The sequence below is a fragment of the Penaeus chinensis genome, chromosome 7, assembly GCF_019202785.1.
Source record: "Penaeus chinensis breed Huanghai No. 1 chromosome 7, ASM1920278v2, whole genome shotgun sequence".
In the NCBI taxonomy this organism is placed as follows: domain Eukaryota; kingdom Metazoa; phylum Arthropoda; class Malacostraca; order Decapoda; family Penaeidae; genus Penaeus; species Penaeus chinensis.
This window is the reverse complement of record NC_061825.1, coordinates 42,895,787-42,913,286: the sequence shown is the minus strand read 5'-3', so window position 1 is coordinate 42,913,286 and position 17,500 is coordinate 42,895,787. Positions and strand designations below refer to the sequence as shown.

Below are 17,500 nucleotides of genomic sequence, written 5' to 3'. Positions count from 1 at the left end.
GCTGTTCCTTGTATCTCCTCACCAGTGTCCAAGTCATAGACACCAGCAATTGATGCAACTCCCAATCACCAGCCTAATGTGTGGAATGCATCCACTGTCTGTGGGGTCTCATGCAGGATAGTTATTCCATGTTCATTAATGGACTTCTAAGCTGTGTCAAGCAATTCACTTTTGAAGGTGTCCTGTAGCACTGCAGGGTTTGTCAAGGTTGTTGAGTGCTGTGAAAATATCAAAGATAGTGTCAGCAAACCTCTAAGCTCTGGATGGATGATGGGGGGTGAAGTGGACCTAAAGGGTGGGTGTAATCAATCTAATTGGTACAAAAGAACTCTGCATTAAGGCAAATCCATCAGTTTTGAAGGATCCTCCACTTGGTGTTGACAAGGATGTGGTTACTCTCCTTGCTGTACCAAGGTACAAAAAGATCCTTAATCTCTAGTATCCTGCAAAGTCCGGGAGAAGATTGTTTTCACTACTGACCAAGGGGACTGGAGACATCTCTTGGCCAGCTTGATCACAGCTTGATTCTTCATTGAAGACACCCAGAAGTATGCAGATATCCCACTGAATTTGGTGTAAAACAACTCTTTTGTCAAGTATACATAAATTGATGGAAATGCTCACTGTAGTGAAAGACATGAAGTCAAATGAGTACTTCAGTCCCAAGACTTATTTGTTTGTTAACTGGAGCTGCCTCTACTAGTGAAGGCTGAAGTCTGGTAGCAGTAGCTTTGGCTACCCTCTAGGGATGGCAACCATTGTTTGGCTTTACTAGTAGTAGTAATAGGTGAAACCACCGTCAGTAATTATGACAGGTATTATCACCTCTGAAAGGGTAACCCCCTCTACCCTTAAACATTAATTTCCTTCAGTTGACAAAGAGTGAATGCCCCCACCTGGAGAGCCTGTCTGAGGTTATACCTCAGGCAGTCACTTTGGTGAATGCCACCCTCTTTGTCAGAGCCCCAAATAAAGGTAGCAGTAAATTACAGGGCTCAGTGTTCGCATGAAAACTTCTCATAGATTTTGCCATGCATTCTTCATGCTAGGTTGGTGCTCACTGGGTTGCTATTCAACCCATAGCCTGCCTTGCTTGCTTAGAGTGCAGGGAGTTTGCCCTTCCCTCAGCTTCTCTCTTTAGTTAGGTTCCTACAGGTAGGTCCTTGGGAGAGGCAGAGTAGCAAGGATTGTTTCACCAAAGCCGGGGGATTAGGGTCAAAAGATGGCATAAAGCCATTTCACGTCCGTATGCTCCCCACTTCTAGGGCATTATGCCACTCTGGGATCCTCTACAGTTAAGCCTATGACCACAGGGTACCCAATTTCCATTGTGGCTATGTGCTGGTAGAAGAGGCTTAGGCATAGCTGCACTTATTTTTTGCATCAGGATAATCAAAGATGGCAGTTGTAACTGAGAAGGCTAATATTTAACATAGGCTAACCACACTAAGGTTGAAGCACCCGCCCATTATATCACCATTATATTATTAACACTTTTAAGTGTTAGTAGTCATTTAAAGAAGTATTGTTGTTAACATTGATTAATGACTTAATAGCCCATTTTTTCAGAAAACCATCTAGCATTGAATAATTTTGCTATTGATTTTTTCACCAAAATTGTAATATAATACTTATATTTCTAGGGTTCATTTGAGCTCAATTACCAATTGCATCTATTGATGGGATACTGTGAAGGAGGAGATCTTTTTACTGGCATAAAACAGCAACAAGGCAAGCTGTTTTCTGAGCAACGTGTTATCCGTTGGTTCATACAGATAACAATGGCATTGCAGGTAGGTATTAAGGCCATGATCTGCATTAGAAAAAAAAATTATGCAGAAAAATATTGTTGTCTCTTCAACGAGTTCTGTGACTCAAGATATTGTAAAATATAGAAACTGTAAAAAAGGTCATCTGGCAAATACTAGTACTGGTATGAGATGAAGCAGCATAACATGAATATATTTCAGGAAGTTGCAAGGAAATTTTTGTGTTGAATATTAAACAGCATTTTTATTTTCCATTTCCAGTACCTCCATGGTCACAATATTTTACACAGGGACCTGAAGACTCAAAACATCTTCCTTACACGTTCAGGTCTTATAAAACTTGGTGATTTTGGTATTGCTCGAATCTTGGGGTCTTCCATTGATATGGCGACTACTATGATTGGCACTCCATATTACATGGTGGGTGTATGAAAAATAGAAGGGAGATCTTTCCTTATTTTACTTCACAATAAACCTTATTATACAAATGTCATAGGTTTGACGTATAGACATGAACATGTTATCTTTTTACTTCTGGATGTTCTGATGGCACATTTTTCTGAAATATATATTTTTTTTAAATCCTAAGTAGCTACAAAAGAATTCTCATAACAAAAGTGAGAACAATTCTTTATTATAAGCACTAATTTACTTAATTATATGCCTTTTTCTCATTATTCCATAGAGTCCTGAACTATTTGCTGGTCTTCCATACAACTATAAATCAGATATATGGGCTTTAGGATGTTGTCTGTATGAGCTTGTGACATTAAAACATGCATTCCATGCAAGAGACATGTCGGGTCTTATCTATAAAATATCACATGGCAAGGTGAGTAGTATAGTTTGTCATGCAGATTCTAAGTTGGACTTGGAATTCTACAAATGGCATGGGTTCTGTGATACAGATGTCACACAACATATCTTTGAAACTTGGTCATTGATAAGAATATAATAAAAAATCTGTGCTTGTATGCGCCTTAATTATCTTATGCATTTCTGTCACCAATCGTACTTTCCAGTTAGCAACAATAAGAACGTAGTCATTAGAGAAAAAATAATTTTTGTTTTATAAGCAAGAATAAAAATATATGTATATATTTAAAGAAGTGTATTTTATATTATTAGATAGTTTTTCGGACTAACAGAATTCATGAATGTTTTATTAACACTTGCCAATGTTATTTCCATATTGCAACAGCCCTACGCGAGTATGGGACTACTCCCAAACAGTAAATCAGTTTACATTCCTCTGTTGAAAAAGTTTTATTATTTTCCGCAGATTGGAGGCATATCCAAAGTATATAGTGAAGATCTGCAGTGCCTGATTTCTGACATGCTTAATCGCACATCAGACCTAAGACCCAGTACATCCCAAATCCTTCACAGACCATTTGTGAAGGGCCATATTTCAGCCTTTCTAAAGGACACTAAGCAGCCTGCACAGTCTGGTGAAATTCAAAAGGTTATAAAGGAGGATTGTAATCTGCAGATAAATCCTAAAAAAGATAATGAAGATAAAATGAAGGAAGAAATGATCAGACCCAACCCTGGTGCCAGAAGATGTTGTGAAATATTTCCTGAATTTGAGTCTTTGCAGATCTCTGGTGATAAAATGAAGTTGGAAAGCAGATCAAAAGTTGAATCTAAGCCTAGTGGGGTCAAGGAGTGCCAGTGCAAAAGACAAGGAAATAAAGAAATGCCATCTGCAGGCCAGGGTTCAAAATCACGCAGACGTCGGCATCACAATAAGAACTCAGTTATTCCAGATTCAAGTACAAATCAGGATACATTGGTTGTTTCTAGAGATTGTTTTTTTCAGCGTGATATATCTTCCTCTGTTGCCACAGATGAATGCAGTCCATCAACTTCATCCGCCTTCTCTGCCAGGGAGAGGAGAAGACAAAGAAGACTTCAGGAAATAGACTTAGATTTTGATTGTGAAGAAATGAAGACCAACAGTAGTAGAAGCACAGAGAGTATTTTAAATTGTGAATATGTAACAAAAAAACAAGTAAAAGCAAAAGCTAGTATAGATTGTTGTATAAAGGGTGATGCAGTTTCTGAAGTGTGTTTAGGTAACCCATTAATGCAAGATGTACCAGTATCCTTAAAGTTCCAGGAAGTTAATGACTTTGTAAACATCCTGGACACAACACTAAGTGATGATGGTGTAGAAAACCTTGGTGAAACATGTGAACAAGATACACAGATTTTAATGCCAAAGGATGGACTGGAATCAAGAATTGGTATACTGGAAGATGCACTTATAAGTAAAGTGGGAAAGGTAGGTAATATTTAACTAATATTTAAACATAAAAACATGAAAAACATCTTTTCAAAATGTATCTGTGTGCTTCCCAGTAAAACAGTTTATTTTCAGCTTTGTTAAATCAATTTCTTCTTCTTCTTCTTCTTCTTCTTCTTCTTCTTCTTCTTCTTCTTCTTCTTCTTCTTCTTCTTCTTCTTCTTCTTCTTCTTCTTCTTCTTCTTCTTCTTCTTCTTCTTCTTCTTCTTCTTCTTCTTCTTCTTCTTCTTCTTCTTCTTCTTCTTCTTCTTCTTCTTCTTCTTCTTCTTCTTCTTCTTCTTCTTCTTCTTCTTCTTCTTCTTCTTCTTCTTCTTCTTCTTCTTCTTCTTCTTCTTCTTCTTCTTCTTCTTCTTCTTCTTCTTCTTCTTCTTCTTCTTCTTCTTCTTCTTCTTCTTCTTCTTCTTCTTCTTCTTCTTCTTCTTCTTCTTCTTCATCTTCTTCTTCTTCATCTTCATCTTCATCTTCATCTTCTTCTTCTTTTGAAAATAAAACATTTACTGTCTTCTCTTTTCACCCCCTGTTCATAATTAGATTTTTTTCAGGAGCAAGCAGCAGCAGTGATAAGTTTGGCCAAGACAAACTCTTGGGATGGCTGGGAAGACCAGAGAGCATTAGCAGAGAAGATACTAGGAGACCACCTGTTTTCTTCAGTTGCAACTATAGTCTGGCACCTAAAATTGTGTTATTGTTTTCATCATGATGAACTTGATCATCCTGTATGAAATATGGCCACTTTCATGTTGATGATAGTGAAATGTTCCTGATTTTTCAAGCATAAAATTAAAAAAAAATAATAATAATAATAATTATTCTGGCATGACAGGAACTTGGTTCATCTAGTCGAAATGTGATAGTATTTGTGTTTTATTATTATTATTTTTCTTACTATATAGGTATTATTTTTATTGAAATAAAATGATGTAGGTTTAGTATATTGATGTTTTTAATTTTATATATATACACACATACACACACACACAGTCTCTTACTGTTGCAAAATAAGTAGACTTAATTTATTGTTTACATTTTTATCAGCAAATTTCTATTGCTAATTGCTGGTTTCCTAGATGTCTAGGTATAGCCAGTGGTTTACTTCCAAAAAAGATAACTAGTCTATTTTACTTAGGAATTCAGACAAATTATATATTTATAATTTCTTTTTTGAGAGATATTACTTGTAATTTGTGCAAGGTGAGAATTTCTAAATATATTTTCAAAATCTGTTTAAAAAAATAACCCCTAAATATAAAATATACTTCACTCAGACCACCAATAAAGTTAATATATGAAGTTGAGAATGTGTATTTCATTTACCCATCAAATTTTTCAGTATAGGAGAGCAAGAAATCAAAGCACCTGGGTTATATGTCATTCTCAGGTTGACGAGTGAGGCTACTGATCATGATACTAATATTGTGAGATCAGTAACACTAAATAAGCATGATACATTATTATTAATAGGGGCACTGACTAGAGTTAACTTATGAATCAATTATTATTCAAGTGGTAAAGAAGGTAAATTCAAAATTGAATATTTGCAGGGATGATATGCTTAACTCATATTTGCATGACAGTAGGATCGAGACTGGAGCAGGTTAACTGCTTACACATCAGTACCACATCAAGTAGTTTAATTCTTTACATGTTGACAATATTCATAACCCCTGGAGCTAAAGACAGATTAGTATTATATCAAATGTATAGTTCAGACTGATTCATTCTTGAAAAAAGGTGCAGTTGTTATGTTTAATGTATCTGGTTATGGGAAACTACCCAAATCTTATTTACTCGTCTTAACCCAAAAGGCACGGACGGCAAGAATACATGCCATGCTCACTATAATATAAGTTTATTTATTGTATTTACACAGAGTCAATTACTAGTCCTACCTATCTCACCTGTTTACCTTTTTTCTTGACTTTTGGAAAGGGTTTTTTGTCTTGTTTCATTGTCTTAAATGTTACCAAGATTTTAATAATTCAAAAATCATAACATCAATAACAATACCAACAGTATCAATATTAAATGTATTAAAAAGAAAAACTAATTTTCCCGCCAATTCAAGGAATAGGAAAATCAGGATCGGTCACTAGGGCCTACTGATAGACTCCTTGCCAGAGGAGCACATATGGAGCCATCTGTACGTAACAAAATTCACAAAAAACTACAGGGGCGAGAACATAAATCTGTGGTGATTGAGTTAATGAAACAACTTTAGGAATGCAGAAATTAGACTGAACTTTAAAATATCTGCTACAGTATCTCCAGAAAGTCTATATTGAACAAAATATCTCAGAACATTTATATAAAAAACTTGTCTGGTACGAACATTGTTTAAATGAAAACTTAAATGTTACAAATCTTAACCAAATCAACTTGTTTTATATTCATTTTAAACTTTGCAATTATGGGATATATGCTATAGAATTAAAGAAATATTTTGATTTGGTTAAATCATCCCAGTGCTACATGTATAATTCTGAAGTAAACTACACAGACATTACGAAGTGCCATCCGTTTACATTGTCAGTATATTCCTACATCACTTGTGCAAGTAGGTTATTGCTTGTAATAGCATCACTTCCAACAAAGACTATACTAGCATCATTTCTCATAGGGAAACACATGCTAGAACATGTAATCTACAGAAGGTTTTAAGGCACTTTTTACAGAGCTGGTACTTACAAAAAATGGAAATTGATTGTAAATTAAGTTCAGTACAAAATGATTTTGAAATTACTACAACAGGTAACCACACATTTGCAATTTACTTGACATTTTTTGCATCTTTATATTACGATAATAATAAAATACTAAACTTTTTTTTTTTTTTAAAGTCAATCTTTCATTATCAAGATGTTTTCCTGTAAAAAAAACAAAATAAAACAAAAAACAAACAAAAGTTTTAACCCTTAGGTCATGGATGGCAAGAATTCATGCAATGGCTGTGGTGGACCAACTCATGGATGGCACCATATGACATACCACCAGCTCATCAGAGAGTAATTGTCTTTCTCTGAAAGCAGCACATCATTTGTTTAGTGTACTTATTGGATACAGGTACTTAGTGAAGGGAAACCTTTTTTTATAATTTTAAACTTTTCTTTATAAAACTGCTACAAGCTATTAGGTGCCTAACATTGTGCTTGATGTAATGAGTAAACTAGGTGTAAACAGGGGAAACTGCCAATGCACACCAATAAAACTGCTTAACTGGCCACTAGCCAAATTTTAAGACACCAATTAATACAAGAGTCTTGTGTAAGTAGATGGGTTATGTAATCTCAAAGGACATGCCTTGTTTATTCTAGAAATCTGAAATATAAACCCTACTTACAAACATGGAATATTAATCAGTTGTACATACTGATACTCCAGAGCTCATTAACAATTACAGAAATATAATGTATTTATTCACGCACTGTTTGTGAAAAAGATACATCTGAATGATACAATAAATTTCAGAATAACCAATACTGTAGCTCTGCAATATATACACCAGTAACACACCCAAAGAATTACCTTGTGCACACAGTGAGGTAACATAAACAAGAGCCCTTAGATACCACACTACTTCTCCTGAGTTTACTTAAACGCAACATAAGTACAGTGGGAAATAATTTTGCAACTCCCTTTTCTTAAATAATATAAAAATATTTCTGCATGTAAAAAATAACATTGATAAGATTATTTGTTACAAAAATATGTTGCTATGACAAATTCAATTCATATATAATCTCTACTTAATAACATATTTGGATGTGAGAAATTAATAGCAGGGGGTAAATTAAAGGAAAATGATGATAAAATCTCATAGCTCAATCAAAATCTAGAGGTAGCTACTGACTTTACATGTAACTAATTATTACATGTCAAAAGTGTCTATTTTCATCTGATATTCAACTTGGCATAAAACTATCATAAAATGACTAATGTCAAGGGAAAGAATTAAGAAATGCTAATTAAATGACACTACAATTATAAAATTTGAGACATTTTATAAGATGTCACAATATTTATAAAATTTGAGACATTTTATAAGATGTCACAATATTTATAAAATTTGAAGACATTTCATAAGATGTCACAATAAATTTGTAAATGTTGAAAGCTATGAACCATATAGACTAAGTGGAACATAATCAAATCTTGCATTAAGAAATGGTAATTAAATAAGTCTTTACTACTGTAAAATTCAAAGATATATTTCTTATTCAAAATAACATCAACAATGACCATATATAATATATATGCTATGGTAACTTTTTCAGACTGAGTAAGACTGTAAAATTAAAACACAAATTGGAGCCTTAATCTATATCTGTAATCTTTTACAGGTTCCATGACGAGGATTAATTTATATTTGTAATCTCATAGAGGTAATGTTCTTTTTAATTTTTACATGACTGATTTACTTCCTTTATGAAATTCCTATACTATAAACAGCCATCAACTGAATTCAGACAATTGGTTTGGAAGAGACAGAAGGGGTTGTCACATTTCTATGAATAAAATGGGTTTTTCATATCTTTAAAATATACGTGCCATTTTACTGGATGATTTCTAGGTTTCAGGTACAAAGCAACTATCTTTTATCAGTGTGCCTGATAGGTAGCCTTGAAATAGAAAATGGAATATATCATAATAAAAAGTGGGAAAAATGAAAGGAGATTAAAAAATACATAAATAATGATAATAATAATAATAATAATAATAATAATAACAAGAGGAAAAAAGAAGCCACGTCCACTCTAAATCCATATAAATTTGAAACAGTATAAATGTTTATAGAGAAATTTAACCTCAAGTAACAGTCATAGATAAAAATTTCATGTGAAAATACAAATATCCTCATGCAAACTTTTTCAGTGTTTACTGGAGATGCGACCTTTACGTTCCATGTCCTCTTCTTTCAGAGTGTATGCAGGAAGGTAGACAACCTGACCAATGCGATCTCTCGCCTCCAATAGAGGATTGGGTAAAGTGTTGTCTTGGCTTCCTAGAGATGTATACCTGGTGGGTAATAACAGAACAAAAATTACTGACAGCAAATCAAAAAATTATATACCACTCATTATTCCAATAATCCTTAACTATGAAAATCAAAAACAATGAATCCATTCCTAACTAATTATATCAACACATACTAAAGTATAACATATAACTATTTTCACAATTCCTCAATCACCTAAATTTAGGCCAAGACTTGTATTACTGTACAGATTATAACACACTGTTCACATTTTACTACAAAATATTTTCACTTGGTTCTTACCCTCTGTCATACAAAGGACAATAAGGAAGATAAAGGCCTCGAATTAAATCCCATACATTACTATATTTCCAATTGAGAACAGGATTAACTCGCATCATAGCTGGCCAATCATTATCCGTTGGAGAGAAAAAGTCCAACTCATCTGGAAAAGAGAGGTGTGTGAATACTGGAAAAAAGTGTCAATTATTTTTACAGCAACACTAATCAAATAATACAGAAAATAAACTTAAAACAACAATCTGAAACAGAATAGAAAGAGGACAACTCACCAGAGTATGGATCACTACGACGAGTGCCCATAATCATCGCTTTGATCTTTGGTCTATTTTCCAGAACCTTTGCTAAAGCTGCCTTCATGGGCCCTGGTATAATATCACAATCCAAGTCATACCTGGTGAAGAAATACCAATATATCAATTGAGCAAGCAAAAATTATTCATAGTCAAAAGAGAAAAGAAAGAATGCAGAATTTCTAAAGAAGAAAGGAAATACAAAAATATATGTATAATAGACCTGTTCTTATAATCATCTTCAACTCGGATAACATACCTATTTACAGAATGTTGTACAAATTCTGTGACTTGTGGAAAAGCTTTCGGTTCAGTTATATAAATAGCTTGAAGCTTGTTCTTGGGATGTTTCTTCTGCATTATAGCATATGCCAAGTGTAGTACAACCAGACAATCTTTCCCACCATTATAACATATGCAGATTTCCTCAGGGCTGGAAGAATTAAGGGAATGATAACTTTAACTGTGAAAAAGTGTTGTTTGAACCTCACTAGTTTAGGAGCTTTTAATGATTCAGGAGAGTGATTTGATTCAGGCAGTTAATACCCTGCAAAACTGGACTAACACTTCATCATGAAGAAGCCCAGTAATCAGTAATATGATACAATATATGCATATCTGCCTCTCTTACCCTCCTGTGTGGTCCTATGCTTGTTGGACAAGTGAGGATTAACCTGTATAACCAGTATCTGTGCAGTGTGTGCATCATATTCAACCCAGGAATGTGTAATTAATCATCTTACTAATCATTCTACAAAATATACTATGCCTTTTACAAGATTTCCAGTACCTGTATCTGTCAAAACATTGGTTTAAGATATCCAGTGCTTCTTGAAGTGGAGCTTCCAGAGAAGGATTTAAAGCAGAAAGATGATCAATGTAGTCCCATGGTGAAGTGACAGTGTCTTCCTTGTAGTCAATCACTGTTCCTAGTGAAGAAACAGTTTGGTAAACATTGTGATGACCTAAAATATGCTATCCTGCTAAACATTTAAAAAAGGGTGAAATGAAATATGTAAAAAGAGAACATGGATATATATATATATATATATATATATATATATATATATATATATATATATGGGTAAATGCACATATATTTACTTTTATAATCTTAGCAACAAATTTCCAATAGCTAACCTTCTTCTTTCTAAATATTTCAAGAATATTTTAAAAAATTACCTTCTTCAAGTTGGCTTTTGAAATACTGTTCAGCCTCCTGTAATATTTCCTCATCCAGTGACTCCATAGTAATCTTAGTTTTGTAATAACTGTTATAAGAAAAAATAAGTAAGATTAGTAAATGAGATTACTGAAGCTGTCCATCAATTTTTCTCTTAAATCTTAAATTTATAACCAATAATAAATATCCAGTTTCTTAATACAATTATTTTTTACAATAAATGCTGGAATGAAATCAGGAACTTACACCATTACTTTCAGGTGTTTTCAGATTATTATCAATGCTTTTGAACATAACTACACATGATGATAAGTTAATACATTACAATCCATTATCAAGCCATGAAGGAAAACATTATCTAATCCACAAATTTAATATGCCTTTGTGCTTCATGCCTTAAAAGTGATCAAGAGTGTGGGAGGTTAAAACATCAAGCAAAGAGAATATTGTAGTTTGAAACTGTGTGGACAACTAGGTCAGACAATCCTGAACCAAAAACAAAAAATGAAAAAGAAAAGAAAAAAGGAAAGAAAAAGAAAAAACGAAAGAAAAAGAAAAAAGGAAAGAAAAAGAAAAAAGAAAGGAAAAAGAAAAAAAAAACAATAAGAAGAAGATGAAGAAGAGGAGGAAGAAGAAGAAAAAGAAGAAAAAGACAGAAACAAAGAATGAAAAAATTGACAGCTTAAAATTGAACAGCACAGTAACACTGTAACACAAAAAAAAACCCATTAACAAACAGGTTTTTAATCTTAAAATATTGCATTTTAACTGTCACAATTGAAGACTTAGTTATATGACTGAATGAAAATGTAGATTCTTTAAAAGAAAACTCTATAATTCTTTGGAGAACTGCTTCATATATTTTGATATTGCAGGGTTTGAATGCCTTCTAAAAGAGAGATGTTAACTGAGATTTAAAAATTGCACCTTACACTATTTTTTGTGCATTCTCTTCCTCACATTTTTCTCCTAGTCAAAGAATAAAATTTCCACTGATGACATTGCACTTGCAGCAAGACTGTCCATCTGTTGCTAAACAAAGAAATCATTTGCCTACTAGTAACTTCTGAACACGACATTAGAGCAATATCCCTCACAAGCATCTTATATGAGAAAGACACTATGATAGTCAACTCACTGCCAGTTATGTCGGAAATGTTTTGTTATTTCTGGTTTTGTGTAAAATAAGAAATTATAATTCAGACACCCAGATGCAGAATCAGGTAAATTAAAGCAGAGTGGACAAGCAGGATAAATGGTGTACTTTGGTTAGGTAAGAATGAAAAAAGCTAGTAAACTTTGATAAACTTCTATTTGGAGTACTATCATCTATAAATCATAAGCTTTTGCTAGGCTCCTTCATACCACCAAGGTCAAGTTTGAGTGATCTAATAGTGTATTAAGAAAGAAAGTGTTGAATAGTTGTGTGAAGGTAAAGACCACCATTTGTGTAAGGGGCAGGGAGATATTGATACTAAATATGCAAGAATCATATGACAGAATATTTCCAAGCTCTATTTGCTCTAAGTCATCAACCCTTGGGTTATAATGCAAAGGTGGTGCTTTTCAGTAAGAAGTTCAATCAAATGTGTTACAAGACATGAAATATAGTTACTTTCATAGTAATCTGTGTGGTAACCCATCCTCAGCCAAGTGTGCAAACAAAAAGTATTGGCTGTAAGTAATCCCACCTGTTCATACTATATTCCTGACAATATTTTTCTTCAGAGTCCAGCCTGGGAGTAATAAAAAAAAAATACTGACTTTCTTTTCTTCAAACCTGTTCTCAGAACAAACTAATATCTCAATTCTTTATACAATGTCTAAGCTGGCATGTTACTTAGTTTTAAAGTTCACTATCAAAAGCCTGTGTACCTTTGTGTATATCTGTGTTTGCTTGTCTTTTCTTTGTCACAGTAAAACATGACAGCTGTTAAGCTTATTTTAGTTTTATATTATACTACTAGTAGCAAATGTCCTGAAATACTGAATTACCAAAATATGGCAGCTAAACACTGTGTGTAAGGATGTGTGTTCTCTATAATATAAATACTTAATTGAGAACATGCTGAAAAAGTTAGATAAAAAAACAAAAACAAAATATTTTGTCTTAAACTGGTGCTTTATACAATATCAATCATATAGGATTTTTTTTTTTTTTTCACTTTGATACTGTAAATGTGGCTGATCTAGAGCATCAAAGAAATATAAGAACCAAACATCCATACTAACCTATGAAATAACTTGGGATATGAGCCAAAAGACACAGATGGATATTTGGCAACAGTGTCATTTAAATATGTTGCAATGCTGACTTCATCAGCAGTAAGGAACACACGATGGACTTTAAAACCCATGCCAGGCCTGTGGAATAGTTTCTGCAAGTAAAAATGAAACTTAACCAAATTTTGACAACTGAAAGAAGCCGGCTACAAACCAATGTACCACCCAGTATATTGTAACTATATATTTTATTGATATATATATATATATATATATATATATATATATATATATATAATGTTATACAAATAATATGCACTGCTGAAATTAAACTTTGTTTTGAAACAAACTAAATGAAAAGTTTAACCAGAAATAAGGTGTCATAAAATATTACCTCTCCAAGTAATGCAAAGGCTCTCTCAAGCAGATGTGGAACTCCAGGAAATATTGTCACGTTCTTCACTGAAATTATTGGGTAACGTGATTTAACACCCTTTGATTTATCCTCTCCAAAGTGAAGCTCTGCACTCTCTGGAATCTGTTGGTTAATAAAAGAACACAATTTAATTTTTTCATACATAATCATATGAAGATAATGATTCAATAAAAGGAGGGCCATTTAAAAATTTATTATCTACCTACAAAACCAAACTCATATTTTAAGAACCATATAAATCAGTAGCCAATTCTATAATACATGAATAAGTAATATAAAACTTATCAGTTCCATCTTTCACCCTACATGAGCCATCTTCATAACTGGAGAGCTGAGATCCTCAGTTTTGAAAAACCCGCTTATGAGCTGGACTAACAATGGGTGTGGGTGGACTTTCTCTTCAAAAGCAGCTGCAACTCCTGTACATACATGGTGGGGAGAATATTTAATTTTCTGTTATCTGGAAATTGCTGTTTAAAGAGAGATTGTAAGTACACGGGTTAATAAAATTTTACCATTGATAACTGATTTTCTTTTTTATGTTGCAGTTGTATGAAAGCATTTATATTATGCATATAATATATGTATGTATGTATATATGTGTGTGTGTGTATGTATGTGTGTGTGTGTGTGTGTGTGTGTGTGTGTGTGTGTGTGTGTGTGTGTGTGTGTGTGTGTGTGTGTGTGTGTGTGCGTGTGTGTGTGCATGTGTGTGTGTATGTGTGTGTGTGTGCGCGTGTGTGTAATACATACATACATACATATATATAAACAAAATAAAATAAACATAAATATATGTATATATATATATGTATATATATATGTATATATATATTGATATATGTATATATATATATATATATATATATATATATATATATATTCATATATATATATGTAAATTCTTGAATAACATATAACATGGTAGAAAGACCCACAATGTAAAACTAGATTTATTGTCGGACTTTCAATAAATCTAGTTTTACGTTGTGGGTTTTTCTACCATAGTATCAACACGGTAGAGTGTTTTACCAACATATAACATGAAAACAGAAAGTGAAATAAATTAATAAAAATTTAAGAAAACCATGATAATAAAACAGAAGAAGCAAAAAAAAGGAGATAGTTCTTACCCTCAAATGTAAGGTCATCATGAGTGGGACCAATGCCACCTGATGTTAGGACAAATGTGTATGCCTTGGAAAATTTGGCTACTTCTCTTGCTATGGTTGGCACATCATCTGGTATCACAGAAACCTAAAAATAATTTGAAATTCTTTAATGGAAACTTCTTCTCTCTGCTGGAAAGTATTACAGGTTAACTTTTTTTTTCTGGAAGAGCAAAAACTGGATAATTTCTCACAAAAATGATTAAACAGATTGTTTCTACTTATGCACAATTACAGAAATGAGGTTCAGTCACCCTGAATGGTTTGATATGTAGCCTTTACATACTGTATTTATTCATTATTCAATAATTCAATAACAAAGCTATCCTTAGGAAAAAATATGAACAAATCATGGAGAATACAGAAGTCTCTTCCCACAGCTGTAGGCAAAAAATGACATGACTCCTCAACTCACCCTTTGAACTTTTACACCAAAACTATGTAGATTCTTTGATAGAAAGTGGGTGTTTGTATCACGAGTTTGGCCTTTCAAGATCTCATCACCAATTACTGAAATTGTCAAGAAAACTCATGAATACAGTAATACTCTACTACTTGACCTACATTTTCTCTCTCTCCCCACCTCCATTCTCTCTCTCTCTCTCTCTCTCTCTCTCTCTCTCTCTCTCTCTCTCTCTCTCTCTCTCTCTCTCTCTCTCTCTCTCTCTCTCTCTCTCTCTCTCTCTCTCTCTCTCTCTCTCTCTCTCTCTTCACACACACACACACACACACACACACACACACACACACACACACACACACACACACACACACACCATGTTCTAAACTAATTTATGTTATATCTGACAATTTACATGAACACTGGGTGTAATCATGAGAATTGAAAATTATCAATTATCTTCTGTCAATGATCAAACAGTTTTAGACTTTATAAAATATATTTTGGGACTCAAGATGAGTTATATTAATAGAAAAACTTATAGATAGGATAGCTGACTCTCTAATAACATACAGTAAGAAATAAAGTCAAGCATTTGATAGGAAAATGTTTTGCCTCTGTGACTATCAGAAGTTTGAGAAAAGTATGTTCTGGGAAGATTGATCATGCCATGATATACATGATGGAAGTTTTCCAGCCCTTGGTAGAGGCACCCAGGCCACAACACTCTATTGCCATTGTTACACCGTTATACTGAACTTATGATTATATGGCATGCATCACAGAAACAACCAGAATTATTTCTATGATAAAAAAAATGCTCATTTTGAGAGCCACTGTCTTCCTAAAATTTATCATATGAGTTAGTCTTGCTAATAAAAGAAAGATGTGGGTCTAACCTAAGATTAAACCATGCCACACTTTAACATTTCAGGTCATTACCCGAAGAAAATCCATTCAATTACTTAAAACTCTAATATTTTTTGATGTGTTATACATCTGGATCATATATACACTGACATTGAAAATATTTAAATCTAAGCTACAAAATTTGATATATATGTCAATCAATCACACTAGTTTCTTAATACATACCAAAACATTAAAAAATTTGAAAGAAACTGTGCCCATGTCTCTAGGCACTTCCTGGACACAACCTAATTTTTTAATATGCCAAGTGTTACCATTCAAATTTGAAACCTCAGTATACTTTACTAGGTCTAACAAGTATTAAATTCACACACATACACATGCTTTGCATTATATTGCACATTACTATGCTGAAAGTACAAAAAATAAAAATGGACATATCCCCCAAACAAATAAAGAATGATATAATTTGAATATAGAGTATAGTTTTCTCCACATAAAACCTCTGATATTTTATCATTAAAAGTCTATACAATGATATGGTTTCCAAATCTAATATGAAAAACTGCTTTACTTTAGTTTACAAAAAAATTGCTATGATGATATTAATATGAACAGATTTAGTGGCACTCAATACTGATCTAAATTTAAAAGCAATTTTGATGTAAATACCTGCTGATTAAAATGGACACCCCAAAAATAAAAGCTGTAACACTTTTAGCCCTGAGTTTACCTATACTTTATTTTTTTTTTTACATAGCCCTTCTCACTAAACATTTGTGGAATAACAGATAAACACGAAGCTATCGATCTGCTTACTGATAATGCCAGCTGTAGGGACAGAGGACGCCTCCGGGAAGCCGTTCTGCTCACTCATCCTGACGAAGGCGGTATGAAGGCCTCTGAGGACGCCTGGGGAGGAAGCTCTGCAACACCCTCTTCTCCCAAGTGTATTTACTGCTGGCGTCACAGATCGCCTGGCCGGGTTGACAGACTTGATGGCAGCACCCCGCCGTCCTCCCTGCCACAGCACCTGACTGATTAGGTTCATATCTATTCCCTTTCCCCAAGCAACACCTCGCTCCCTGCCCAGGACCACTGTGCTCTTCTACAACCCCATGGCGTTATTTCTGGAGAAAATCGTTGTTAAGATTAGCTGTATCTCACATCTGGCAATGCTGCATTGATATCCAATATGACCCTTGGAACTCCAAGTCAATGGACAGTAAAATTACGGTTTCATGCAAAATTACGGTATTGACATCCCTTTCAACAAACGCAAACAAAGTCCAATATGTTATATAACTTTTTCCGGGGAGTTTTAAAACATGTTTAATAACTTGACACTGAACTATTCTAGAATTTAATATACTTTACGAAACAAACTGGATAGTGTGGGCGATAAATTACCCTCATCAGCCGATGAGCAGGTGTGTGTGCAAGCGTCGGCTGGGCATCAATGACTCCAATTCAACGTCAACGCAAAGTTCTGACCGAGAAGAATTATATTTATTTTTTCTTAGTTCATGTCTCATTGTTATACAGTTAAGTAATTTAAGACTTATTTAGTTGAATTT

General features: G+C 33.6%; 2 protein-coding genes across 3 annotated transcripts in view; one reads left to right on the top strand and one right to left on the bottom strand.

Annotated features, from left to right (window-relative positions):
• LOC125027054 (microtubule-associated serine/threonine-protein kinase 4-like) overlaps positions 1-5,375 on the top strand; it is a 12,166-nt gene extending 6,791 nt beyond the window's left edge. The window contains exons 5-9 of the mRNA XM_047615724.1: positions 1,644-1,793; positions 2,031-2,189; positions 2,455-2,601; positions 3,052-4,056; positions 4,620-5,375. Coding sequence (XP_047471680.1) covers positions 1,644-1,793; positions 2,031-2,189; positions 2,455-2,601; positions 3,052-4,056; positions 4,620-4,799 — 1,641 coding nt within the window. The 3' untranslated portion in view covers positions 4,800-5,375. The remainder of the gene's footprint in view (positions 1-1,643; positions 1,794-2,030; positions 2,190-2,454; positions 2,602-3,051; positions 4,057-4,619) is intronic.
• Positions 5,376-7,367: 1,992 nt separating this feature from the next.
• On the bottom strand, positions 7,368-17,400 carry LOC125027053 (FAD synthase-like). Of its 2 annotated transcripts, none has more exons than XM_047615721.1 (13): positions 17,334-17,400; positions 16,743-17,053; positions 15,069-15,163; positions 14,618-14,741; positions 13,791-13,903; positions 13,443-13,586; positions 13,058-13,203; positions 10,825-10,913; positions 10,433-10,571; positions 9,902-10,075; positions 9,622-9,743; positions 9,353-9,494; positions 7,368-9,090 (listed from the first exon to the last, which is right to left on the bottom strand). In XM_047615721.1, exons 2-13 carry the CDS (start codon positions 16,972-16,974, stop codon positions 8,943-8,945), a joined length of 1,668 nt encoding a protein of 555 aa, XP_047471677.1. In that variant the 5' UTR covers positions 16,975-17,053; positions 17,334-17,400; the 3' UTR covers positions 7,368-8,942. The 2 variants fall into 2 exon arrangements, with proteins under 2 accessions (XP_047471677.1, XP_047471678.1); XM_047615722.1 differs by having other exon boundaries at positions 16,743-16,944; positions 17,334-17,392.
• Between the last annotated feature and the right edge of the window lie 100 nt (positions 17,401-17,500).